The sequence below is a fragment of the Brassica napus genome, chromosome C7 (assembly GCF_020379485.1).
Source record: "Brassica napus cultivar Da-Ae chromosome C7, Da-Ae, whole genome shotgun sequence".
Classification (NCBI taxonomy): domain Eukaryota; kingdom Viridiplantae; phylum Streptophyta; class Magnoliopsida; order Brassicales; family Brassicaceae; genus Brassica; species Brassica napus.
The window spans coordinates 53,701,469-53,726,794 of NC_063450.1; the positions used below are offsets into that span (position 1 = coordinate 53,701,469).

General features: G+C 36.5%; 6 protein-coding genes and 1 long non-coding RNA gene across 9 annotated transcripts; 4 read left to right on the forward strand and 3 right to left on the reverse strand.

The window, feature by feature from the left end:
- Positions 1-4,880: 4,880 nt before the first annotated feature.
- On the forward strand, positions 4,881-6,105 carry LOC111207500 (NEP1-interacting protein 1-like). The gene is made up of 3 exons (XM_022705616.2): positions 4,881-5,254; positions 5,414-5,592; positions 5,670-6,105. The coding sequence occupies exons 1-3, from the start codon at positions 5,098-5,100 to the stop codon at positions 6,030-6,032; spliced, it is 699 nt and encodes a 232-aa protein (XP_022561337.1). The 5' UTR covers positions 4,881-5,097; the 3' UTR covers positions 6,033-6,105.
- A 913-nt stretch (positions 6,106-7,018) lies between these two features.
- LOC111207447 (ras-related protein RABB1b-like) lies at positions 7,019-8,575 on the reverse strand. The gene is made up of 6 exons (XM_022705493.2): positions 8,319-8,575; positions 8,106-8,245; positions 7,902-7,984; positions 7,601-7,805; positions 7,435-7,503; positions 7,019-7,327 (listed from the first exon to the last, which is right to left on the reverse strand). The coding sequence occupies exons 1-6, from the start codon at positions 8,362-8,364 to the stop codon at positions 7,235-7,237; spliced, it is 636 nt and encodes a 211-aa protein (XP_022561214.1). The 5' UTR covers positions 8,365-8,575; the 3' UTR covers positions 7,019-7,234.
- A 1,322-nt stretch (positions 8,576-9,897) lies between these two features.
- Positions 9,898-13,085, forward strand: LOC111207847 (la-related protein 1C). The gene is made up of 6 exons (XM_048763394.1): positions 9,898-10,585; positions 10,902-11,418; positions 11,493-11,619; positions 11,714-11,804; positions 12,300-12,371; positions 12,464-13,085. The coding sequence occupies exons 1-6, from the start codon at positions 10,145-10,147 to the stop codon at positions 12,722-12,724; spliced, it is 1,509 nt and encodes a 502-aa protein (XP_048619351.1). The 5' UTR covers positions 9,898-10,144; the 3' UTR covers positions 12,725-13,085.
- A 4,546-nt stretch (positions 13,086-17,631) lies between these two features.
- LOC111207694 (protein FD) lies at positions 17,632-19,340 on the forward strand. Its single transcript, XM_022705970.2, has 3 exons — positions 17,632-18,645; positions 18,758-18,835; positions 18,955-19,340. The coding sequence occupies exons 1-3, from the start codon at positions 17,983-17,985 to the stop codon at positions 19,024-19,026; spliced, it is 813 nt and encodes a 270-aa protein (XP_022561691.1). The 5' UTR covers positions 17,632-17,982; the 3' UTR covers positions 19,027-19,340.
- Positions 19,341-20,082: 742 nt separating this feature from the next.
- On the reverse strand, positions 20,083-21,263 carry LOC111208205 (UPF0434 protein BRADO0313). Of its 2 annotated transcripts, none has more exons than XM_022707072.2 (3): positions 21,051-21,263; positions 20,896-20,950; positions 20,083-20,473 (listed from the first exon to the last, which is right to left on the reverse strand). In XM_022707072.2, exons 1-3 carry the CDS (start codon positions 21,149-21,151, stop codon positions 20,393-20,395), a joined length of 237 nt encoding a protein of 78 aa, XP_022562793.1. In that variant the 5' UTR covers positions 21,152-21,263; the 3' UTR covers positions 20,083-20,392. The 2 variants fall into 2 exon arrangements, with proteins under 2 accessions (XP_022562793.1, XP_022562792.1); XM_022707071.2 differs by having other exon boundaries at positions 21,036-21,261.
- Positions 21,264-21,453: 190 nt separating this feature from the next.
- LOC111208206 (protein MID1-COMPLEMENTING ACTIVITY 1-like) lies at positions 21,454-25,132 on the reverse strand. Of its 2 annotated transcripts, none has more exons than XM_048763395.1 (9): positions 24,791-25,132; positions 24,197-24,321; positions 23,694-24,112; positions 22,645-23,036; positions 22,457-22,569; positions 22,284-22,355; positions 22,086-22,192; positions 21,848-21,941; positions 21,454-21,760 (listed from the first exon to the last, which is right to left on the reverse strand). In XM_048763395.1, exons 3-9 carry the CDS (start codon positions 24,102-24,104, stop codon positions 21,708-21,710), a joined length of 1,242 nt encoding a protein of 413 aa, XP_048619352.1. In that variant the 5' UTR covers positions 24,105-24,112; positions 24,197-24,321; positions 24,791-25,132; the 3' UTR covers positions 21,454-21,707. The 2 variants fall into 2 exon arrangements, with proteins under 2 accessions (XP_048619352.1, XP_048619353.1); XM_048763396.1 differs by lacking the exon at positions 24,791-25,132 and adding an exon at positions 24,439-24,581.
- On the forward strand, positions 24,474-25,053 carry LOC125590181. Its single transcript, XR_007326383.1, has 2 exons — positions 24,474-24,645; positions 24,748-25,053. It is a non-coding gene; the product is annotated as an uncharacterized LOC125590181 (long non-coding RNA).
- Positions 25,133-25,326: the final 194 nt, after the last annotated feature.

Consider the following 25,326-nt stretch of genomic DNA (forward strand, 5'->3'; position numbering starts at 1 on the left):
GAAATCGGGGACACAGAGAACATCGTGAAGCACATAATCCTTGCTGAGACGCAGAGATCCTTGCTTCGTAGCAAGAGAATCACGTCCATTAGGAAATGTAACCGATGATGATGGGATATCATAGACATCATGTAATAATGATATATCACCCGTCATATGGTGTGATGCCCCTGTATCAATAATAACGTCAGTAAGCATTGTTTTACCCGACAAGCGTTCCGATGATAAATTGCTTTGTTGGTTTTGGAGAAGTGCGATCAGAGATGCAATCTGATCCGATTGTTGGTGAGAATTGCTTTGTGCAGCATTAGCTCTTCCGCGGCCACGCCCACGATTGTTGTTAGAACGACCACCACGTCCACCTCGATATGATGATGAACCATTGCGTTGTTGTTGTTGTTCAGTGTACCAGTCAGGAAAGCCATGGACCAAGAAGCACTCTGTTATATCGTGACCTGTACGACCACAATGGGTACAAGTTCGAGAAGGATCTCTTGGTCGTGGAGTAGTATCAGTTTTGGCAGAAACCAACTCTTTGGAATTCTCGGTTTGAACTGAGAACCCTAAAGCTTCGGTTCGTTGCTCTTTAGATCGGGTAGTTGCCATGTTTTGCTCCTCACGAATCACCCTTGAGTAAACAATATTGAGATCCGGTAATGGATCTTCGTCGGTGATGCGAGAACGGATGGCAGAGAATCGCGAGTCGTCTAGACCAAACAAGAATTTATGAACTTTCGCGTCTTCTCTTTCTTTTTCAATATCAGTCGCAGCAGCACACGTACAAGGTCGAGTTGTCTTCATATTTTGCAACTCTTCCCAGAGTTTAGTTAACCGACCATAGTAGTCAAGGACCGTCTGTCCATCTTGCTTGCAATTTGTTATTTCATCTTGTAGCTGATGTAGACGGGTCCCGTTTTTGACAGAAAAACGAAAACGCAGAGATTCCCAAAGCTTGTGTGCTTCAGGCACATGAGTAACTGTTGATCTGAGTTTTGAATCGATTGAAGTGCGAATCCATCCGACAATCATAGAATTTGCTGCAAGCCATCGCGATAAGTCTGGTCCGTCTGTAGGTTTTGGAATGGTAGCATCAATAAAACATGTTTTCTGTTTCGCTTGGAGAGAATTTCGGAGTTCTGTAGCCCATTCAGTATAGTTGTCTTGTTTAAGTAGAACAGAAGTAATAAGGGCTCCAGGATTGTCTGATGGGTGTAGATAGTATGGTGACGAATCTCTGGAAGTCGCCTGCGTAGTTGTAGAAACAGCTGGCGTGTCGTGCTCAGCCATTATGGTTGATGAACCGTAGTAGTAGAAGATAGAAGAAGATCAATAGTATTGAAAAAAAAAATTAGGTTATGAAATCTTAGCTCTGATACCATAAAATATAATGTAAAGTCTGTGTTTATTCATCAACCAATCTTGGTACTTATACAACGAGAATATAGAATCTATGAACGTGTAGATAAACCTAAGTCCCTAGTATATAGGAATACATCATTATCCCTTTATTCTTTTTGACATTCATCGCTTGAATATGGGAGGTGGAGAGGAATGGAAAGGGATTTTCTCCTGCTGTGTTCTGGGGGCTCTTCGTTTTAATCATCAAAGAGAGTCTGAAACCATTAAGAGTTGCCGCAGTTTTACTTACACAGTGCCTTTTGATGTGACCAAAAATCATATAGAAAGAACCTCTTTTGACGTGCCCTAGCCCTCTCCGTGGATTCGATCCCTAAGTTTTATAAATGACTCTTAGGGTAAATTGAGCATTACTCTGTTTTTTTCTTCCTCTCTCTATAGTATAATTTCCACCGCTTTGTCTCTCTATTTAATAAGCTTCACTGCTCTGTTTTTTTCTTTCTCTCTGTTGAATAAGCTTAAATGCTCTGTTTTTCTCTGCGTGTATCTATTGAATAAGCTTGAATACTCTGTTGTTTTTTCCTTCTCTCTCTCTATTGAATAAGCTCCACTGCTCTGTTTTCTTTCTCTTTCTATTCGAATAAGCTCTATTGCTCTGTCTTTCTCTTGTACTCGATACGCTTAATCTATAGGTTCTTGGAGAAAAAATGGCAGCTTATAGATCCCAACCTGTGGTTTGTCCTCTCTCGCCGTGTCCCTCTCTTGGTAACCCGAAAAGAAAAACAAATATGCCAATTCTCATGACATAACCTTCTTTAGTATAAATGGTAAGATCAAATATATATTAGCAAAACAAATCGGCAAGGTTACTTTCATGACATAACCCATCCTCCGTATTCCAATAAGGTAGACATGTACATCAGTACATGATCACACGCAGCGAAGTATCATGCATATGCTTGGATATGAATTATAATCACTGAAATACTCATGGGGACCAGCTTCTAGACCATTACGCCATGACTGAAACTGACAAACTGTTGTAGATATTTATAAGACGTTGAAAAGGAAAAGAGACTGGAATAATTTGTTTTGTAGCAAGCGGCACCCTTACCTGATCATGTCGATCAGAAATAAATACAATCTAATAAATATGCCCATCTCCTGCCAGATAATTCAATAACTTAGGTGTATTCAATGTTTTACAATCTTGTTAGTCTTGTGTATGGAAGATATAAAATACATGGATAGCCCCGGGCAAAAAAACCAGAACCAAAAAATCAAATCGAATCTTCAAATACCTGAATATCCGAAAAAATCAAGTTTCAACTTTTTAATATAAGATAAAATGTTATTAACTCCACTGGGTTGAACATGAAAAGTGAAAACATTATTACCACCAGAACACATTATCTTTTATGTATTCTTTTATATTATAAATATATATTGTATTTTTATATTAAAATACATTAAATACTTATAAATTTAACGCAACTATGGTTGGATTGACAAATTTAAAAGCGTGCAACCACTTGACCATTTAGACTAGTGCAACCACTTGACCATTTAGACTAACTTGTTAACTAATATATTGTGTATATATATTTGGTTCACATATTAAAAGGGTATCGGTAACCGACCCGAAATTGACCCGAAATGTCATAAGTAACTATTGGGTATAAAAATGATTTATCCGATATACCTTGAACCACCTTGAACCGAATGGTTCCTATCCGAAACTAAACCGAATACCCGAATGCCATATCCCCTATATATTATTTGTGAAACATTACAACTTCTTTTTGTAGCCACATGTCATCACTAAGATGATTCTTAGAATTATTAGAGAAATAGGTTGGTCCATCTAATTATATAATAAACTTTTTATTAAACTAACCATAAATTCATTATTAATGTCAATTATTATTTCCTTAAATAAAGATTACGGAATTATCTAATGTGGGTAAAGTATATATGACAATTAATGATTTTGAATAAAAAAGATCTGATAAAAAAAATGTATCTTCTATCAAATTTGTTTAATTTAAAACTATTAAAATAACTTTAAAAAAACAAAATAACCATATTATAAAAATTTAGATTTTTCTGTATATTTTATATTTTGAATTTTAAAAAATGACTATAAATTACTAAAATTGTTAAAAGTCTCACATTCAAATTTTGCGATCCATGGTTTAAAATTTTTGTTATGACAAAATACAAATGATTACAAAATCATATAAGTAAAAGTCTAATTTAATTAATCATTAAGATTTAAAATATATATGTATATATATATCATTCTAAATTAAACTATAAACCATATTGAATAAATAAATATTTTAGTTTCAAAATTTACTTTGAATAATTTTTTTGATAAAAGTTTTGAACTAACATTGATAATTTTTTTTAAATTATCAATTACTAAAATTATTAGTCCCACAATGAAAATTTTGTTATCAGTAATTTAAAGTTTTTGCTATTAAAGATACATATGATCAAAAAAAACATATGAGTAGAAAACACCATTAAAAAAAAATAGACATTAATATTAAAAATATACTATGTATGTTAATATCATTTAAATTTAATTACATATACTATCAAATTTTTTTAAAAAATTGTTTGTATTAATAAAATTGATTTATACGTTCGCACCAATTTTATTATATATGTAATAGTTACTGACTTTTAATTATTTAATATATATTTATTATTTCATAATATGTAAGAACATATAATACATAAAATAATTTATATATATAATTTTTATCCCGCGCAAGGTGCGGGTCTTAATCTAGTATATATGAGAAATGTGGCGATGTGCATGGAAAAACGTACAAAATTCTAAATACATAAACTGGATTCCAATTTCAATTTCAGTTTCCTTGAAAATGCTGTTACGTATGTTAATACGTATATAGAATCTGCGGTCGGATACCTAATCTAGTGTCTCGCACGTACAAAAACAAGTCTTGCCATACCCATCATGCAAGGGAACTCACTATAAAAGGAAAGGCAGTATCAAATAAGATTTTCTAAAATACGACTGTTTCGTATCCAATGGTTTCTCTTGTATCATCTAAATATCTCCAGAATAATCTTTATATATTATATACAGTATATTGTCGCATTCTTATTAGCATATTGTAATAGAAGAATATATACACAATTCTCGGAAAGAATTCTAGAATTAATGCTAACAACCACTTTGACCCAACTTACTCGTGCTGTACTAAGAATCTAAGATCAAGAAGCCGTTGCTGTCATAATCGATATAGCGGTGCTTGTTGGCTGTGTTCGGTTTCATTATCTGGTCGCGGTTTGGTGCCGATTTAGGTCTGAGCTTAGGTGTTAAAATTTAATAAGTGGGCGGTTATTATTAAATATCAATCAATAGGTCGTGTTGTCAACATCGATCATGTCAGGCAAAGCCCCTAGATTTTTTTTACTTCACCTACTTGTGGTAAAATACCTCAAGCCAGACCACGACCTAAGGCTAAATCTTTAAATGCAAGTAGGTCGTCACACATCCTGATCTTCTCTCTTAAGAGCTAAGCAAAAATTCATTTCTCTATTTCTTCCTTCTCCTTTTAAATCTCTCTCTCTCTCTCTCTCTATCTACTGAGTAAGCTCCATTACTCTGTTTTTTACTCTGTTTTTTTCTTCCTCTTTCTATTGAATAAGCTCCACTGCTCTGTTCTCTTTCTGTTATATTCGAAAGGCTTAGTCTGCAAGAAAATGGCTTCTTATAGATCCCAATCTGAGTTTTGCCCTCTCTCGCCGTGTCCCTCTCTCGGTAACATCGTGGAACGGATCAAAGACGCATGTCGTTTCCTCGTCTCCGCTGTTCTTGGCACGATTCTCTCGGCGATCTTGACCTTCTTCTTCGCTCTAGGTCCGCCTCTCTCGCTTCCTACGCGTTTCTTGACTCTGTTTTTCAAAAGTTCCGATGAACATTATCTTAGCAAAATAATCGTTCTTTCGAATTTAATTTGTATCATTTAAAGTCTTTGCTAAAACTCTGCAAACTTGTTTCCTTTTGGATCTTCTTCAGTGGGCACATTGCTTGGAGCAGTCACGGGAGCTTTAATAGGCCAAGAAACAGAGAGCGGCTTCATCCGAGGAGCGGCGGTTGGAGCCATCTCAGGAGCTGTTTTCTCCATCGAAGTCTTTGAATCCTCTCTCCTCCTCTGGAAATCTAATGAGTCACGTTTCGGTTGCCTCCTCTACTTGGTGAGAGCTTCTTGGAAACTACTCTGTTTTCTAGTGTTGAAGCTTTCAAAACTGATTCTTGTTTCTTTGTTTCGTAGATTGATGTCATTGTTAGTCTCATAAGCGGTAGACTCGTACGAGAGCGCATAGGTCCAGCAATGCTAAGCGCGGTTCAAAGTCAGATGGGAGCTGCGGATGCAACATTCGATGATCTTTCGAGTATCTTTGACACCGGTGGCTCGAAAGGATTAACAGTAGATGTGGTTGATAAAATACCCAAAATCATAATCACTGGAGATGCTTCAGGCAACAAAGACTCGTGTTCTGTTTGTCTTCAAGATTTTCAGCTAGGTGAAACTGCGAGAAGCTTGCCGCATTGTCATCACATGTTCCACTTGCCTTGCATTGACAATTGGCTACTTAGACACGGTTCTTGTCCAATGTGTAGACGTGATTTGTAACCTCTCTCCCTTTCTTACCATTTTGCACAGTCTCTTATAGTACAAATAAATGGAAAAATAAAGTTTTGAAACTTTTAGAAACTTAGACCAAATCCATTTTAATAGATTTTGTTTTGGCCTCACCTAACATTGAAGTGGTTAAGAGTTTTGTCAATATTCTTAAGTTGTGACGTGAAGGAATGAAATTGAACTCTACCTGTTGGGTATTATCTTGCCAAATCATATTTCTTGATTTGGTTAGTTAATTGGCTCTGACATTTAACCAAACATCATTAGACCATGATTAATCCGAGGTTTTTAGAGTGGGGTTCTTAGCGGAAGTTAAGAAACTGTTTCTTAATTTTTAACTAAAAATACAAAGAACCGGTTTTTAAATATCCTTATTTAAAAACCGGTTCTTAACTTTTTTAGTTAAAAGTTAAAAAACAGTTTCCTAACTTCCGATAAGAACCTCATCCTAAGAACACCCTCAACGCGGGATGCAAGGAGGGTTTTTAGGAGAAAATGTGGTGTGGGGACCCACCAAAAAGGGAGAGACGTTTGTCTCCTGTGGCGAGATAAGCGACGCATTTTGCACTGTTTTGCGGGCTCCACTGACACGTGGCGGCCCGCGATTGGTTTATTTTTTTTTTTTAAATTAGACAAAAGAAAAAAAGGAAAATCTAAGTTGGGTATTTGCGTTGAGTGTGCTCTAAGAATCCCGGGTTAATAATGCTCTTGTTCACCAGACACGTAACTGTAGATATTTATCAAGAGATTATTCTGGTTACAGTACAAAGCAACACATTTGATCTAAAAGATGCCACCACAAAAATTATTAAATAACTATAGTACTTTCAAAATTATTCATGCCACCACAAAAATTTTGGACCTATATTTCAGTCCGGTCCCATATTGAAAAAAACTATAGTACTTTTCAAAATTTTGGAGCTTTCTAGAATAATTAGAATAAATAATTATATTGTTTATATCTATCATTTTGATCATATTAAAACATCTAAATTTTCATTAAAAATTAAATCGGTTTCAAATGCACCGGTTTACTGTTTTTGGTAACGACAAAGTGGGAAAATAGAGCAAAGAAAGGGAAACTATACATTGTGGTGTATTTCATTTGCAGAGATTAATAAAAACAATAGTGGTTATTGAATCAGCAGATTACATGAGATATGTGTGACTATTGACACATCTTGAGATCACTTTTAACCACAACAGCCACTTCCTTGAGAGATGGCACCATCTCTTCCTCCAGCTGCACCTTGAGGACGCCCGTAGCCAACCTTAATACCTGATGACTGCAAAATGCAAAGAGAGTAAGTAATGTTACTACATTAAGATCACAAGCAGAGAAGATTTTTGTGTTTTGCTTTAACAAGATTACAGATTCAAGTGAGGGGTTTACCTCATTGGATACATCAAAGACGCCATCCTGAATGTTGTGGAGGATCTTTGCTGCCGTCTTTATGAAGGCCTGTGGATATTGAACCAATATGTTGTGGGATTACAGTTAAATAACAGGATTTAGAAAAGAAAAAAAAAAGGAATTGCAAGGGAAGTATAATCATCACCTCCTCAACGTTTTGAGCAGTTCTAGCAGAAGCTTCTAAGAACAAGAGTCCATGTTCTTTAGCAAACTGTTGACCCTCCTCTTTGCTAACAGCTCTCTTGTGAGCGAGATCGCATTTGTTCCCAATCAGCATAATACTCATGTTGGGATTAGCATGTTGCCGAGCATCCTCTAACCAGCTCGCCAGATGGTTAAACGTCTCTCTCCTGCAAACCCAAAAAACAGCACACCTTTGATGGCATGAACGATCTTTCCAAGACTCTAAAGTAACTTGCCTACCAAGATAATGAAAGAAGACTAACCTGGTGATGTCGTAAACAAGCAAAGCTCCAGCTGCTCCTCTGTAATACGATCTAGTGATGGATCTAAACGACTCTTGTCCAGCCTACAACATCATATGCATATTGCTGATTATAAATTATAATTTATATATGACATAAGAAAAAGAAAAAGAAAAACATAACAAAACGTATTTGATTATGACAATTAATGAGACAGAACCGTACGGTGTCCCAAATTTGGAGTTTGAGGGGGCGTCCATCGACGGTGACCATGCGAGCGCCGAACTCGACACCAATGGTGAGATCGTGGACTGGTTGGAACCTCTTGTCAGTGAATTGCAGAAGCAAGCATGATTTTCCGACACCTGAACGAAAAAATAACAAAATCAATCTAACTTAATGTTAATCAAAATCGAAACTTTGCTGAAAGTCTCTCACCTGTGTCGCCGATGATTATGTACTTGAAGAGGTAATCGTAAGACATGGCTCTGATGATTGATGAATTTGCCCAAAAGGTGGATGCTTTCGAACTTCTGGGTTGATTGATGTTTATACGAGAGATAATGGAAGAGATGTGGAAGTCTGAAAGAGAGGAAGAAGAGATGGGGAGTACACGTCACCGACGGTTGGAGGTTTCTCGGTGGAGAAAGCTATCTCTTTTCTTTTGTAATCTAATCTTTTAGTTAATTATTTAAAAGCAGAGGGACCGGAGTTTAAATACTTCGTAGTTTTTGTTATTTTGACCAAAATATGGGCTTGGAATCTATTTTTCGGAGTTGTGGGGTCTCTTTGTAAGTTTGTATATCTCCTTGTGTAACTTTTGTTACGTCTCTGCAATTTCCTCTTTATAAAATGCCAGTTTGATACCGAGTTTAAGCCTCGCGATGAAAGGAACCAGTCACTTTGCACCATCAATAATCCTATAATTGTCAGCTTAACACGTTCAGTAGCTATGCGTTTTGACAGGGTGAACTTGTATATTGCCTGACCATTGTCAAAAGCTCAGAACTCAACATCATTGGACGTAAGATCAATTTTGATTCTTTTTTTTTATGGATCATGAACATTCGGTAAATAATGAACTCACGTTGCCTTTCTTTTAATGAAACAGAAAACTATACTATGACATAGACTACATATATAGAATAGCATCGTGTTGTGCACTAGTATTCATCTTGGAAAAAAGTTTGTTTCCTCTTACGTTTGTTAGATCCACTTTAGCCCCCGTTGTGTTCTGACTTCTGGCTTATGAAATAGTATATCTTAATGCAGGCTATGATATCGAAGTGACATAGACTACATATATGTTGTGTTCATACTACTTCCACTTTCAGAGTTGTAGTAATCTTCTTCAATCCCACTCCAAAAATACAACTTTCGCAGCATCTATATGCTCTTCCATTTATATTAATTGTCTGGCACATTGACTTTCTTTTTGTCAACAACCGTAGTCGTAGACATCTAAATCAAAAGGACACCATTTCTAATAGAACCAATATCAATTGATTTTAATAAGTCAACTTAATTATATTTGAAACAATATGAAGTCTCTCCTTACCAATATATTAAAACTAATCACGTTAATAATCAATATATATATATATATACAACTAATGAATAATTAATATTGTTTTCAAAAATTTAAGCTGTATATGTTAATACAATAAATCTATATCTTAAATGTAACAGAATTAACAAGTTTGAAAAATCTCTATGACTTTGCCTACCACTTTTCAAAATCAATATGGAAAACATAGTTAATGTATAATTTAAAACACGATTTGAACCTGTTTGAAATTTGAACAAAATTAAAATGATTTAATGACCACGCGACATCAGTATCTAATCAACTCGGTAATTACTAAATTGCACATTGTAAACGTCAACAATCCTCCAGCAATCTCCACAGCCAATAAGAATCACTCAAGAAACAAAGTGTGTTTTTTCTTTTTCTTTAGTGTGTTACTGTGAAGGGCGATATCGTAACTTTCAACTTAACACGGCGAAGAAAAATCAAAAGGGACATATATAGAAAAAAAAAAGGGGGAAAATGAGAGAAGAAGAGAGAGGAGGAGACTTAGACATCGTCTTTCTCCTTTGTGAGAATTTGTTTTTTCTTTTTTTTTTTTGGAAAAGCCTAATCTCCTGAATCGCTTCGTCGGAGTCTTCTCACCGCTAATCGTTTTAATTTAGATATAGTGTCGATCGGAGCTAATCGACGAGTCTCTAACAAACCCTAATTTTTTTGATCCATTGAATCAATCATGGCCTCCTCCAATAACCCTAACTCTTCTTCTTCTTCTTCTTCCGGCAGCCCCACCGCCGCGCAATCGCGCCGCCCCTCTCGGCATGTTTCCTCTCCCTGGACTCAAATCGTCCGCGGCGGCGAATCGGTCCCCACGATCGCCGCCGCCGCAGCTGCTCCGTCCTCTCCTCAATCCAAGCCCCCGATCGAGCCGATCGCTGATGCTTCTGCTTCTTCGGTCGAGGCGGCGGCTGGAGAGGAGAAACCGGAGGGCAATGCCGGGAAGAAACCGGTTTGGAAAAGGCCTTCTAACGGTGGGGCTGCTGCTTCTGAGGTTGGACCTGTCATGGGAGCTTCGTCTTGGCCTGCGCTTTCGGAGGCTGCCAACAAGTCTTCCTCTGACTCTCTTAAAAGCCTCGGCGATGTTGTAGCGCCGTCGCCACCTGTCCCCGTTTCTCAGGTCTGATTCATTTTCATGATCCATCTGTTACCGAAAAGACTGTAACTTTGTATCATATTAAATGATCAACCTTTTGTTGAAATGAATCTTTAGCTGCTTGCTTAAAGTGTTTCCCTTTTGGGGTTTGTATACTGCAATGTATCATTGTTATGCGTCTTAATGCCTCTGAGCTCTATATAATCAACTGATATGGACCTCTTGAGAAGTTTTTTATTTATAATTTGTGATGTTGATAACAAATGCTTGTCTTGATGTATGCACTCACTTATGCATGTGTTATCCTAATAGTGAGAATGGTTCTATGTCTTTGATTCAGGGAATTGCTAATGCTTCTGTTCCTGCATCGAAGCCAGTGGGCCGTGCAAATCCTAATCCAACACCAAACAACTCGCGCCAGAGATCATTTAAACGAAATGGCGCTTCTGGATCCGCTGCTAATGGTACTGCTTCCCAACCATCAGGGCTGAGTTCACTTGCGGAGTCGCCTTCGCACAACCCTTCTCCCAGAGGCCAGAACCAGAGGAACGGCTTTCCGTCACAAACCCATGGTGGTAGTGGTGGTGGTGGGGCTGACAACGTATCTCAACGAGACTCGTACAGGAACCAAAACGGTAACCATCACCAAACTCACGGCGGCAGGCGCAATCAGGAGCAGCACGGAAATCAAAACTGGACTTTCAGCAGGAGCTTTAATGGGAGAGAAGGGAATGCACAATCACAGAGAGGTGCTCCTCCAGCTTTTGTAAGACATCCACCTCCTCCATCTGTGCAGACAATTCCTCCTCAGTTTATGGCGGCTCAGCCGTTTGCCAGCCCTCTGCCTTTCCCTCCTGGTGAGACACATTAGGAAAAAATCACGTCTTTTGAATTTCATTTATTACTCTATAATGCGTCTTCTTCGTTTCAGAACTGGCGTCGCAATATTATCAGCGTATGCCTTTCGTTGCTCCTCTCTCACCTGGGCCAGTCTTCTACCATGTCCAAGATCCTCCTTTGAACATAAAACTTCAGAAGCAAATACATTATTATTTTAGGTAGTACTGAACTCTCTTGTTCTTCTTCCCGCTGCTGATTTCTCTCCTGGGAAGAAGTAATTTAGATGCACCATGTTTCTTTTTTTTGTCACAGTGAAGAGAATTTGATTAAAGACACATATCTTCGTCGGCAGATGGATGATCAGGGTTTTGTTCCACTACCTGTGATTGCTGGTTTCAATAAGGTAAGGATGTTCTTGAATGTTTGCCTCATTCACTTTTTCTGATTATGATATTTAAACAGTATCTTTTTTTTTCATTTCAAAGTTCATTACTGTGTGTAGAATTCCAGAAAACGTTTCTTGACTTAGGATTAGTGTGAACTTGTATATAATCCAGTAAGATCTTAGATACCCTTTCTGACTATTTATATAAAGCTTTGCCATGCATGTACATACTTTCAACAAATGAGATATGTTCTTAGAATTTATTCCTACATTAGTTAATTCAATTATGAATACTTCTTTTGGTCTTGTATGATGTGTTTTGTAATGTTAAACTTGAAAAGGAATAACTAATTTGCTGGTCACTTAAGCTTGATCTCATCTATGTTCATTTCTTTTGTTATTCCTTTTCTTCTTAATCCTAGTAACTATAAGATGTTGGTGCTTAGTACCGATATAGAGTTTCTGTATTATCTCATCCGTGACTTTTACCTGTCTGTGTTTCTCCTTCTTCAGGTTGCAGAACTTACAGATAGTGTGCAGCAAATAGCGGAGGCTCTACAAGGTTCACCTGTTGTTGAAGTTCAGGTATTTCTTGTCTATGTGTGTGTCCTTTATTGTGTATGAAAACTTTTACTTTTATTTTGATTGCACAAGCTTCTTGTCTTTTTGGTTGTTAGGGTGAAAGAATAAGGAAACGCTATAATTGGCAACTTTGGTTGATTCCTCAAGACCCTTCGAGCCCCCTGTCTGTTGGTGCAGTAGCAAGCCGAGTCGGAAACTTGGCTCTTGGTGAGAGCTCGGCAGGTCCAAATGGTGGCTCAAGCAGTCGGCTCCAACCTGCGGGAGCAGGAAACGAAGCTGTTTCAGATGGTCAGCAACAGTCTCCTGGTGGTGTTCCAGGGAGCAACCGCAATGGCTCGGATGGTGCAAACCGTTGAACCATCATGTTTGGAGCTAGTGGTTAGTGCTGGACATGAAATATTTATTATTTCGTCCTGCCTAAAATCAGGAAAAAAAAAACAATAATGAAGGGGGAATCCAGAAAAAGAGAGATAAAGGTAAGGCATAAAACCAAAAATAAAAAGAGACCCATATGAAAACCAGAAAAGGATCAAAACATTTGTGATTCTTCAAGCTTTTTCATTTTATGGATTTTTTTTTATTTTTATTTTGGTTTATTTTGGATGCTAATAACCTTTTTTTTTTATGTTTATGCTACTTTGCGACATGAGATGGGTCATTGACGGTTCCTTTGTAAACCTTTGTTATGTTTTGGGATTTGTCTGGTTTTGCTTGCTAGTAGTACACTCTTGAACTTGTTCCCCTAATCTTCACTTCTATTCTTCTTTTCAAAGATTTCGATTGTTGAGGTGTTTGTTTGTCTAAGCAAAGGGGAAGTCTTCTTCAGAGAAGACTCGTGAATCTCTTATTCCTCAGCAAATGAAATGTGCGAGAAGAAAAGCAGATATTGGTAAAAGTGAAGCAAAAGCAAAACTAGTGTGCCTTTAATCTGATCTTTACCGTAAAAGTGTTCCAAAAGGTACCAAGAATCTTTTGTTCAAAAAAAAAAAAGTAGCAAGAATCTAACAAAACACATGTACCAAACGGTGTTGTGTTGTCGTTTGCTTGTATCGCTTTGATGCGAATGTGAAGTAACACGTGTTTCACGTTCCGCTAACGTTGTACTGTTGTGTATGTAGGGACAGGGTAGGGTTTTTCTTCTGTTTTTTGGGCGAGTCGCTGTATAATTTAAACAGTTTTTTTTTTGGTGTAATAATTAAAACAGTTTAGCAAAATGTTCGGCGAGTTGCTGTATAATTAAACTCCCATGATTCATTTGCTAAAAAAATGAAAAGAACAGTCAATTTCATTCTTATAAGCTTAATGTATATCGATCTTAAAAATGCTAATAGATCATCAAGATACCGTCATTCATAAAAAAAAGTTTCACGGTCAATTAACAAAAAAAACAATGAACTTCATGGATGTACATTTCTGAGAACGTTATATAAACATTCCATTTCAAACGTGTTAGCCTTTCACACATGTGCAGCAAATTCAAGTGATTATATCGAGATATTTGGTTTTCTGCATACTAGTGTTCACTTTTAGACTAGTACGGTTCTAATTTGATTATAACAGCGAATTATGTCTTACGCACTCCATAGTTACAACTAATAAATGAAAACAACTGTATTCACCCCTCACTCTCACGATTTAGCTAAAGGCTAAAGCCTAAGATGATCTAGTTATCATTCAGAGTCTGGTATATAGGTTCTACTTAATCTAGTCATCACTATTTGTAATTATATACAAGCATAAACAATCACATATACTAAAATATTCTTTATGTTCGCCTAAATGTGGAAAACAAACTGAAACAACCCAAAATAGCTTCAACGTCACAATCTCTCTATGAACCATGCATAACACACCAAATACATTCAACGTACACAAATCCAACCATACTCCACTATTCAGCGCCCAACGGTTAGCATTATTTTAGCTCTTTCAACTCCAAGTTCTTATTTTATTGCTAATTCTAGTATAGATTATTAAGTATAAAATTTTTACTACGACTGTATACCCATAGGGGTGGGCACTTTACCGGGACCCGAAAAATCCGAACCGAAGTAGCAAAATACCCAAATGAGTATTAAGTTAGGAAATATTGGATATCCGAACCCGGCCACGTGATATCCGAATCCGAATTGATAGCCGAAGATAACCGAACATATATATACTTACCTTTATATTTATAGTTTACATCTCTCATTTAAAAAATATATATTTATATTGATGTTACACATACTTTAAGATCATAAGTATACAATTATAGAGAAAATGACTTGATATTCATTTAAAATGCATGTCAAACTTTTTGTTTCATGTATTAACAAAAGTTACATTCAAAGTTTAAAACAATACCCAAATTAATATCTATTTGTTTTTGAAATATTATCTCCAAACCTATTAATAATTCAATCTATAAAAAAAATCAATTAAGTGAAATCTATATTTTTAAATACAAGAATTTTTTTTTTTAAATCTAAATATCAACCCGATTCAAAATAACTGAACCCGAACTAAAAATACCTGAATCCGATCCGAAGTATAGAAATAATCAAAAGGATTCTCTATCCCTATACCGAAATATCTCATCCAAACCCGAACGGGTATGGGAAGCCCACCCCTATATACCCCTATGGACCATACGATATGGTCTATAGACAACCTATGGACAGATGATCATTGTACGGACTAGTGGAACTTAAGAATCTAACGGTCATAGACTCGCGTGTCATTCGTAATGTTCGTTGGCTTATAATTTGAATGTAAATGAAAATCAATAAATACGAGTATGTCATCTAATCTAATCACTCGTCCTGACTGGTTTCGAGCCTATCAACCTTTTTCTCTGCAAACGAGTCATACTCTTTTTTTTTTATCAAAACGAGTCATACTCTTTTTTTTTTTGGATCAAAACGAGCCATGCTCTTTTTATCTAATTTAATTTGTGTCTACACTGGAAACTGCTTCTAATTGTGATATAAACTATGTAACATGTGGAAAATCTGAAGGGTGTGACCATATGGCACAGTTGAGTAAAACAAAATATGTGAAAAATTATTTCACTCTATTTACTTTCGTTCCAGTTAATTAAATGAAAAAGCTTCTATCTGATTTACTGTAAATAAGTGAGAAAGCCAATATGAGTAAAGTAAATTTTATCTCAACTTTGCTCAAAATAAAAAATTTACTCTAAAATTATTATTTTTAATCTATCTCTTTTTTCATCTAATTTTATATTGTTTTACTCTAATAGATAACCAATCACACATTTTATATATCAAAATGGTCATTAAAACGGGACATCCGTTGATGTTATGGTGGATTTAATAAGGTCTTATTTCAAAGTGAACAAAAAAGGTCTTATTTCAAAACTAACAGGTAAAAACCACAATGATATGTTACCATTAACCACTATATCTTAATTCTTAATATATGTAGTATTTTTTTTTTGTACAATTTATATTAGTTGCATTGCATGAAAACTGCACCCCAAGCCAGAGAAAAATATAGTAAAAATACTATACTACAGATATTAAAAACGAAAATTCTTTACAAAATGAAAAATTTCTCACTTACTATTTTGGCAACTGGCAAGCAAATCTGCCGTTTATATGCATTGTTTTGTAGTAAACCAAAGAGGATATTAAAAAACAGAGCAAGAGATTTTATGAGTTTGGGACAGAGCAATACAGTGCTGACACATGTCCAATCCCCCTGAGACATGCCTTGTCACACTCTCTTTCTCTCGTACAATACAGCTCACAAGTATTGAACTTTGGACTACAATTCGATATACGCATATGTGAATTGCTAGTTTGTTTGCAACATCATCACTATTACTATTCTAGAGAACTCAAGTCATCGAGAAAAGTTAGGGACACACAAAACTCTTATTAATTTAGGAAAAAAACATCAAAATGTTTTTCATTGTTGCATCAATATATCTTAACAACCTATAAACTGGAGATTAATTAAGATTTGAATAAAAAATTTGAAGCTTCTCCTTTTGTCTGTTACAATTAGAAAACATCTTCTAACAATTTTTTTTTTTAATTTAATAACTTCAGTAGACAGCTTCTAATGTACTCTTTGCACATTCTTAACTCATAAAAATTAGGTTAAAATATATATGTGTACGGAAATGAATACTTTATCTTGTTGAATAGAATCTCAAGAGAAAAAGAAAGGAAAAACTGGTATTGTATTGTACTATCAACCTGTAGTAAAGAAGAAAAAAATGAAAAGTGTGACTAGATATGCACTTGGAGCATGAACATAGATAAGGAAGGACAAACATATATTCGAATAACTAGATATCTGGAGGTACTCATATAACAAAGCCAAACACTAATAATAATGGTATTTGAATATTTATTATAAGTTTTAACAATATATACACATATCATATCATAATAGAAAGAGAATGTTCTCATGGTTCTTAGTAAACTTTGAAATGCAGCTAGCAATTAGAAACAAAATAAAGGAAGAAGTTATTTAACCGAAGTAAGAAAAATAAAAGTCACACATGAAAATTGAAAGTGGTCCAAAAGGATGTGATCTTAAAAAAAGGTGAGATTAAACCAAAGTTTAATTATTTGCCTGCCTTTTTCAAGCATCTCTTCCCCCACACATACTTTTACATTTAAGGATAATGACAACTAGGCCTAGGCATAAAATCTGAAACCCGAAATCCGAACCGAACCCGAACCGAAAAATCTGACCCGTTACCCGATCCGAAACGTAAAAATACCCGAACAGGTCTTGTAGGGTGGTACAAAAAATATCTGAACCCGAAGTGTTATTAACCGAACCCGAACGGATAACCGAAAAATCAAAAATTAATAGTCAATATAAATATTTTGAAATATATATAAGTATTCCAATTATTAAATTCAATATTTGTGGTAATATTATGTATAATAATAAATATTTAAATTCTAATAAATGCTTTAAGTACACAATTAGTTATAAATAAGTATTTTATAATTTGTTCATTGAAACAAAAAATCTACTCTCTATAAGGCAATACATATTATTTACAAATGATGTTTGTTTTCATGCTTGATTTAACATTTTATTGTTATTTTATCAATTTTATATGTGATAGATTAATTTTTATTTAATTTAGATGTTTTTCTTTATGTTTTACTTCAAAAAATTTGTTTTTTACTTTGGTTATATCCGAACCAAACCGATATAACCTGAATCCGTACGATATATGATTACTTTATGAGTTTTATGATGCAATACAATTTTGAACCGAACCCGAAATGTTATTATCCGAACCCGACCCGTACTAATAAAATTTTAGTATGGAACCTAGAAACGTAAACCGAAAACCCCGACCTGAATGCCAACGGGTACCCGAACGCCCAGGCCTAATGACAACAGTTCACTTACCTTATTTTGAAATTATCAACAAATTTATCATTATAATACTTTGAAATTGAAGACATCAAAACTTTTCTTTTAGAAGACATCACAACTTTAATTACATAGTTATGGGAACTTTCTTCGCAGTTTGGAATAGTGTCAATCTCTCTCAACCATCATTGGCGAAAGTTAAGAATCTATCTGAGCTCTCCTCTCCCCTCTGTTTAAGACCTTTTGGTTTTCTTCTCCAATGTTGTTTTCAGCAAATCATCAGAGAAACAATAGAGTCTCTGCTACGAGCAAGAACAAGACTCTCAACAAAGTTTCTTCTATTTCATCCTCATCATCTCCTTCACACCCACAAGACTCTCAATCCCAAAAGAAATCTCTAGTCACCATGGAAGATGTTTGGAAAGATATCAACCTTGGTTCCATCCACAGCCAACATCCACGAGGCAACCATGAGCCAAGGTTCGGGAGCCACAACCACCATAACCAAAACCCTAACTCTATCTTCCAAGATTTTCTCAACAGGCCTTTGAACCAGGAACCAACAATACCCACCAGCCTCACCATGAGTTCTTCCTCTAATGGAGATACCACCACTGTCACTGCTCTCTTGAGCAGCTCTCCTTTGGAACCTCCTGCAACTGTTCTGAGCTTGAATTCTGGAGCCGGCTTTGAGTTTCTTGATAACCAAGATCCTCTTGTTACCCCTAACTATAATCTGCATAGCCACAATCACCTCACAAACATTCCTTCATTCAACACGTCTTTTGAGGCTCTGGATACACCGACTTGTTTTGGAAAGAAAAGAGGCCAAGAGTCTAATGAAGAAGGTTCAGGGAACCGAAGAAATAAGCGTATGATCAAGAACAGAGAATCTGCTGCTCGTTCAAGAGCTAGGAAACAGGAATGTGCCTCTCTTCCTCTCCTAACCTTCTACTTGAAAAAGAAATGTGGTTTTGTCAACAAAATGAATTTGATCTTAAAAAGGTTTCTGTTTATTTGATTATAATTTGCAGGCTTATACAAACGAGTTAGAGCTTAAAGTTGCTCACCTAAAGGCAGAAAATGCAAGACTCATGAGACAACAAGATCAGGTAAACAAGCCGCAGAGAGAATAAAACATCCTCTACATTACCTACACCTTTTTGGCCAATGACATTTTGAGTCTCAAGATTCTGATACTTAAGTTCTTTGTGTGTGTATGTGTGTGCAGGTAAAAATAGAGGCAGAAAATCAGCAACCCAAAAAGAACACACTCCAACGGGCTTCCACAGCACCATTTTGAGAATTCTACAAGCCCTTATTTCTCATTTGGGGATTGAGAGAAAAATGGAAAAGTTTGTACCTATTTTATTAGCTATAAGTATAACTAAGCTAAATTTGTAGAACCTCAAAAGATCTTGCATGGTAAAAAAAGAAAAACCTATGAAGAGAAAAGGATCTTTCCATTTCCTGAGGCACAGGAACACCTGTGGTGGGTCTGGTCTCTCTTCTCTTGTTCTTGTCATTTTCTTGTTCACTCATGTACTAACTTCTACTTGTATTATTGTATTAGTGTTACTTTCCTTGTCTAATGCTAATTTAAAAATGTACCGGTTATGTTTTACTACTGTTTAACCCACTTGGTTCTCAAAAGAAGCAGATGCTTCTTCAAGTGACCAATAGACAAAAACAATGCTCCACTTGAAAGAAAAAAGTGAGAAGGGGACATATCACTGAGAATTTACACAAATGTCTATTCCTTTGGCTGGCTACCATACAAGCCAACAACTTGCACTATGAAAATGAAACCTCCAAGCCAATGGGAATTTAGCCGGACCACTTTTATCTGGTTGGTCAAGACAGAACACGGTATAGTTGGTTATGTCCTGGTCACCCCCACCCCCACACGTTTTACCTATTCGTTGTACTCTAGGTTTTGCTATACTAGTCATCATCAAACCCCTATGTGTGTTTGTATGTATTTGGTTAATCAGGAGAATAGTTTTATCCTCTTTTTCTACGCTAGTCGTCATCAAACACTATGTGTGTTTGTGTATTTAGTTTATCCAGAGAATAGTTTTATCCTCTTTTGCTGCACTAGTCATCATCAAATACTATGTGTGTTTTGTGTGCATTTGGTTTATCCTCTTTTGGTCCAACATCAAAATTACTTGACAATGATAAGTCTAGTTGATGATGTCCAGGAAGAAGATTCTTCTTAATCTACTTTTGGTTGTTGATATTTTGCTGATGTATTCTTTTAAGCAACCAAAAGTGGACATCAAGAGCTAATATGGTGTGGGACTATGATTAGAATCTATTCTCTCACAGTATATGGTAATACTTGGAACCCCTCAAATAGGCATCAAATACTTTAAATCATGATTTTCTTTTAGTTCCATTCCAGACAATGAGAATCCTAGACTTGAAGAAACTTAACAAGAAAAGGTGGGGGTACATTCACCTGAAACTATATCACCATTAACTTCCAATTGCTTACAATCAACGGTCTCTCACTAGAACTTTAAACTTTAAAACTGCTACTCAGAACTTGTACATAGGAAAGAAGGAACCATTAAGAAGCCTCTCTGGCTGCAAATACGGTGCAACAAGTTGCTACTTTCATTCTGATCACTTTTATTTTCTGGGAGGGTGATAAAAGCAAAAAATCAAGAAGCTTTGGATGCATCACCATCCTCCTCAAGTATTTTACCATCCTTTGGAACCAAGCATGGAATCCCATCTTTTATCTGACATGATAAAAAAGTAACATCAAGTCTTAACACACATAATCGTGAGCATCAAGCAAAACCAAGACTTAAAAACACTGAATCACGTGATCATGACCACTTTAGGCATGTGATTGTTCTAACAGTGAATATACTAAACCGACACCAAGAACAAACTACTCTAAACGTATGAAGCAAACCAAGAATCCCAGCTAAATATGAAATCTCAATCATAGATCTGACAATTCTCCAAAAGATCAAAGTTGGGGATCAGAACATGTTCACTCAATAAGACATTAAAGCATGTATGATATAGTAACTGCAAAAAGTTAACGGCTTGGTTAGAGAACATCTAACTTCTTGCAATAAACAACTAATCAGAATCGAAAAATCGAAACTTTTTTTTTGGATTGAAATAGAGTTGTGAAAACAATGAAGCTTACAGGAAATGAGACACCGATCGTGTCGCTGACAAGTGACTTCGTCTTCTCGCAGACCCTTAAAAACGAGAAAATAGCTTAACCCGATCGAATCTGGTTACAAATGAAACATTCAAAATCGAAAGAGAGATATCGAACCGAACCGAACCGAACCGAACCTCAAAGGTTGCTTGGAGAGAGGGCACACGAGAATCTCCGACAGAGTCTTGTCGATTGCATTTCCAGCCTCTTTAAGCATCACTCTGCTTAATCTCACCATGTTCGAGCAGCTTCAATCTCTAGCTCTCTCTCTCTCCGAAACGAGCTAATCGGGAGACCGGAGTGAAACGCAAAACGCAAAACGCCGTTTTGACTCCCTAATAAAAAGTTTATTACAACCATGCCGCGACATATTTTTATGTTTTGTAATATGGTCCTTTTAATGTTTATTTATTTACAGTTTTGAAAGAAACTGTTCAGATATTAGATTATAATCCTCTGTTTCTGAGAGTTTTTCATTGATGCCGGCCCCTTCGATTCTTATAATTGTTAGGATTCGTCAGACAATGGTAGTCATGTGCATGTGGGAAGCATCTCTTTAAAAAAAAGACCCGACAAGAATCATGTCATATCAGTTTATCATCATATGGTAAAAGGTGAATCAAGCAAGAGAAGCTAGTTACTCTGTAAGTCTATGATACAATACACACAACACAATTACTGAAAACTTCGATCCCAAACCAATTTACACACAACAACGATCTAGTACGAAAGAAGAATCTCTCGTGTGTCATATTCAGAGAGATAAGAAACGTCGTATATGATTGAATATGAATTCAATGTTCCATGAACTGCGAAGGAGGCGGACTTACTTTCGTCTTCTCCATACCTGCGAGGATTTTAAGAGACCATCTTTGTTCATGCTTCACGACTAAAACCAAAAACATTGTGTTAAAGATCTATATAAAATTCATACCATAAGCCCCACGAATCTCAACTTCTCGCAGTTCTTGAACTAGAGCACAGCAACAACACATCAAATGAGATAGAAAGTCGTCAATGTACCCTCCCTGCCAAATCAGAAAACATTTAAGTACGCATCCCTAACAGTAAATGAGTGATGCAAACGTGGACTTGAGGTATCTCTAGCGATGAAGTGTTTCAATCTCAAACCATTGATAGTTGTTAATATAGTGATTCAGAAGAGAATGTACCGTTATGTTGAGTGTTTTCCGGAGTTTCCTCCTAACGCAGCAAGTGTAGCAGCAACACGAAAGTATCAAAGAATACGCCATTAGCTCATTACATGCTTCAGCTGAAGCTACAAGTGCGTAAACACACAAATATCCAACCTTATTAGTTTTCGATTTTCACATAATAAAGTTTACGGTATATTTTTTTATATCGCTTACACATGTGCCTGTTAGTTGCTGCAGTGGCAATCTTCGCCAAAGTACCACACGGGAAAAAGAATGTCTTCAAGCCTACGGTTTCCACATAACAAGAACATATGGAATGTAAACGTTACTCAACGTATATAATAGAGAAAACAAAGTGGAATCACAACAAGAGGGGAAGGACTCACAAAGAGAAGGTTCCGAACAACAAGCTAGTAAGTCGGTATGCCATTCTTCTTCATGGTGCTGTGATTCTCTTCGTGAAAGCATATCATGCCTCGATGTAACAGAAGAGGTGGACCTGCACGAAACGGTTATGTAACTGAAAAGCATTACAAATTGCACTTAAAGAAAGCATGAAGGTTTAGATTCTAACCTCGAAGCTGCACGACTACTGCTTTTCTTGGGATGATCTTCCTCATACGAATATTCAACAGTTTTTCTCGAAGCTTTCTTCGCCAGTTCCTTCTCAGAGCCGCCTTGAACTTCACCAACAGTTTGAGTAACACCGATCAAACGCTGAATGACCTCACACTGAGCCACATCATAATGCTCCTGCGAACGCTGAAGCTCGATCTGCAGTTTCTCGTTTTCCGTTTTGAGAGCATCACAGAACCGCAAGTTAGGGTACGAGCAAGAGAGAGTCTTCTTCAGCACAGAAGCAGCTTCTCTGGTGGATTCTTGTTTCATAATAACATCCTGCACATGTCTATCCTCTTCAGCAAAAGTATACTCGAACTGATCACGGTCAATATACTCTAACCTCTCCTGCACAAACAAAAACCATTACCCCCATCAACAACATCAAGCATGGGCACGTTTATCCGGAACCGAAGAACCAAACTAAACCAAACCGAACCATTCGAAATTTCGGTTTGGATCCTATCAATTATCAAAGTAGATCTTATATCTCTAGAATCAAAAACCAAAATCAAACCGGAGACAAGAACCCCGTCCCCCATGAGTTGGGTGGTGCTTGTGTGGGGGGGGCTTGCCAACCTGGGATAGCTAACAATACCTTGCCTGGAGACAAGAACCGAAATGGATACTCGAATTTCTATAATATAATTTATATACTTATAAATATTAAATATATTTAGCTTTAAAAAAATCAAATAATAAATATTATTAATAAACTAAAATATATAAAAGAAAACAATTTATCAGGAATTTTTTATCCAAAATATTTAAGATTATCCAAATTTTTATCAGAAAACCTGAAAATGTCTGATATTCTCTGACTTTTTAACTCAAAATAACTGAAAACACCGAATAAGATCCAAAATTACTCGGTTTTCAACTTTGTTACTCGAACCAAGTTTTCTAAATACTCAAACGGATCTTAAAACCTCTAGAACCGAAACGAAACCAAACCAAGAACAAAAGCCATTGTCTCTTTAGAATGAAAAACTCAGCTAAACTCACCCTAACTCGAGCGTTATCAACCAAAGTGATGAGAGGAATGATCTTAAGAAACCGATCAATCTCATCCTGAGCCTTCCTGAACTGATACACAATGTTCCACCCCATAGCCAACAAGTAGAGATAGCTCCTGTCCCGACAGCTGTTAACCAAAATATAAGACCTCCTCAGAGCATCCTCGAGGCCTTCGAGAGGCTCGCGAGTCTCCGGATACTTCTTCATCTCGGAGAGCTTGAGCTGCTCGAGCAAGTTCCCGATGAGCTTGAGGTGCTGAGCGAACTGGCGGCAGTTCTTCTTGTGCATCCACGCGGTGTTGGCGGCTTTGACGATGAGGCCGATGAGCTTGACGGCGTCGAGGCCCGTGAGCTGGGCTACTGATGCGATCTCCCCGAGCCCGTCCCATGAATGAGACATATTGTTGCCTAGTGGTAACAGATTCATAACAATTTTTTTTAACTCTTAGTAACAAGTTAAGATCCATAAGCTGTGGTAATCGAGAGATTTACCTTGATGGAGTTAATGTTACCGGAATTAGAGGATCCGATCGAAGTTCTCCGGCGCCGACATTGGTTGTTGCGATCGAATCAGTTGAGTAATCGGAGTAAACAGAGAGCAGGAGCAGCTTCTTGGACTGCGACAATACAAGAAAAGAAAAAAAAAGTTCATAAAGATTCGAATCAAAAAGATTCTTGAGGTTGTTAGAGCTTTCCAACGTCAAAGATCTTTCAACGTTAAAAAGAAAAAGGACCTGAAGACTGTTTCCTCTTTGAAAACTTCAAGCTGACGAAAGAGAAAGAGAAAAAAAAAAAGAGGGAAAGATAATGAACAGTGTAAGTTAAAGCTCCTCCGCCGAGAGTCAAGTCAATTGGAAAAATACACAGAGAGTCTATAAGTTAAAGAGAGAGAGAGGAGACAGTATTGGAATGCTCAGTTAATGCATTGAAGAAGGCAACAGGTATACTTTTCCATCAACATAGAAATTAGTAAAAATGGAAAATGTTTAGAATATTGATTTTAAAGGAAGAAGAAGAAGAAGAAATGTTTAAAAATGTTGCAGGAGAATTTGAGTTTTTTTTCTGGGGAAATGCAAATCAAGTCACCTGAGTGGAGATATCTTCGTCGTCGTCCGGATGCAGAGACGAGTCGTATGGAGAGAAGACGGTTTGTTTTTGTCGATTATTAGCTTTCCCACACCTTCACTTGCCACTCGTCGGAGCTGAAGACCCCCGTGTTACCAATATGGCCTGCCTAACTCCCTTTATTTACCAATGTGCCCCCCGGTGACTTTTCTTTTTCACTAACCATAAAGTTAATGATTCCTGCTTTAACGCATTTCCAAATCAAGTCTAACTTGCATTTTCAACTATAACACTGTATGAAGATAATAGAAGCAATGTGTTCCAAAAAATACATAATAGGCACAGTATCATATGTTTTTAATTTGAAAACACGCAATGGTATATGTTTAAAATAGTTAAAATAGTGGGCAAAAATTGGATAAAAAAAACGAGACATGATCGCTTAACTTGATTTGTCTTTGAATTACAGTCATTGTTGTAATGATGAGGGTTAAGGTAGGAAAGGCAATCAAGCCATCACACATTCCCCTTTTAAGTCCCTTTTACGTTGAAATTGA

Excerpts from the sequence above, each read along its gene's own strand:
- LOC111207500 (XM_022705616.2), top strand. The coding sequence starts at position 5,098 with ATGGCTTCTTATAGATCCCAATCTGAGTTTTGCCCTCTCTCGCCGTGT. Across the intron at positions 5,255-5,413 it reads GACCTTCTTCTTCGCTCTAG|TGGGCACATTGCTTGGAGCA; the intron begins GTCCGCCTCTCT and ends GATCTTCTTCAG. Across the intron at positions 5,593-5,669 it reads TCGGTTGCCTCCTCTACTTG|ATTGATGTCATTGTTAGTCT; the intron begins GTGAGAGCTTCT and ends TTTGTTTCGTAG.
- LOC111207447 (XM_022705493.2), bottom strand. The coding sequence starts at position 8,364 with ATGTCTTACGATTACCTCTTCAAGTACATAATCATCGGCGACACAG. Across the intron at positions 7,985-8,105 it reads AACTCCAAATTTGGGACACC|GCTGGACAAGAGTCGTTTAG; the intron begins GTACGGTTCTGT and ends ATGATGTTGTAG. Across the intron at positions 7,328-7,434 it reads TCTTTGATGTATCCAATGAG|TCATCAGGTATTAAGGTTGG; the intron begins GTAAACCCCTCA and ends TGCATTTTGCAG.
- LOC111207847 (XM_048763394.1), top strand. The coding sequence starts at position 10,145 with ATGGCCTCCTCCAATAACCCTAACTCTTCTTCTTCTTCTTCTTCCGGC. Across the intron at positions 11,419-11,492 it reads CCCTCTGCCTTTCCCTCCTG|AACTGGCGTCGCAATATTAT; the intron begins GTGAGACACATT and ends TCTTCGTTTCAG. Across the intron at positions 12,372-12,463 it reads CACCTGTTGTTGAAGTTCAG|GGTGAAAGAATAAGGAAACG; the intron begins GTATTTCTTGTC and ends TTTGGTTGTTAG.
- LOC111207694 (XM_022705970.2), top strand. The coding sequence starts at position 17,983 with ATGTTGTTTTCAGCAAATCATCAGAGAAACAATAGAGTCTCTGCTACG. Across the intron at positions 18,646-18,757 it reads GTTCAAGAGCTAGGAAACAG|GCTTATACAAACGAGTTAGA; the intron begins GAATGTGCCTCT and ends TATAATTTGCAG. Across the intron at positions 18,836-18,954 it reads TCATGAGACAACAAGATCAG|GTAAAAATAGAGGCAGAAAA; the intron begins GTAAACAAGCCG and ends ATGTGTGTGCAG.
- LOC111208205 (XM_022707071.2), bottom strand. The coding sequence starts at position 21,151 with ATGGTGAGATTAAGCAGAGTGATGCTTAAAGAGGCTGGAAATGCAATC. Across the intron at positions 20,951-21,035 it reads TTGAGGTTCGGTTCGGTTCG|GGTCTGCGAGAAGACGAAGT; the intron begins GTTCGGTTCGAT and ends CTCGTTTTTAAG. Across the intron at positions 20,474-20,895 it reads CGATCGGTGTCTCATTTCCT|ATAAAAGATGGGATTCCATG; the intron begins GTAAGCTTCATT and ends TTATCATGTCAG.
- LOC111208206 (XM_048763395.1), bottom strand. The coding sequence starts at position 24,104 with ATGTCTCATTCATGGGACGGGCTCGGGGAGATCGCATCAGTAGCCCAG. Across the intron at positions 22,570-22,644 it reads AGTAGTCGTGCAGCTTCGAG|GTCCACCTCTTCTGTTACAT; the intron begins GTTAGAATCTAA and ends CGTTTCGTGCAG. Across the intron at positions 21,761-21,847 it reads TGAGATTCGTGGGGCTTATG|GTATGGAGAAGACGAAAGTA; the intron begins GTATGAATTTTA and ends AAATCCTCGCAG.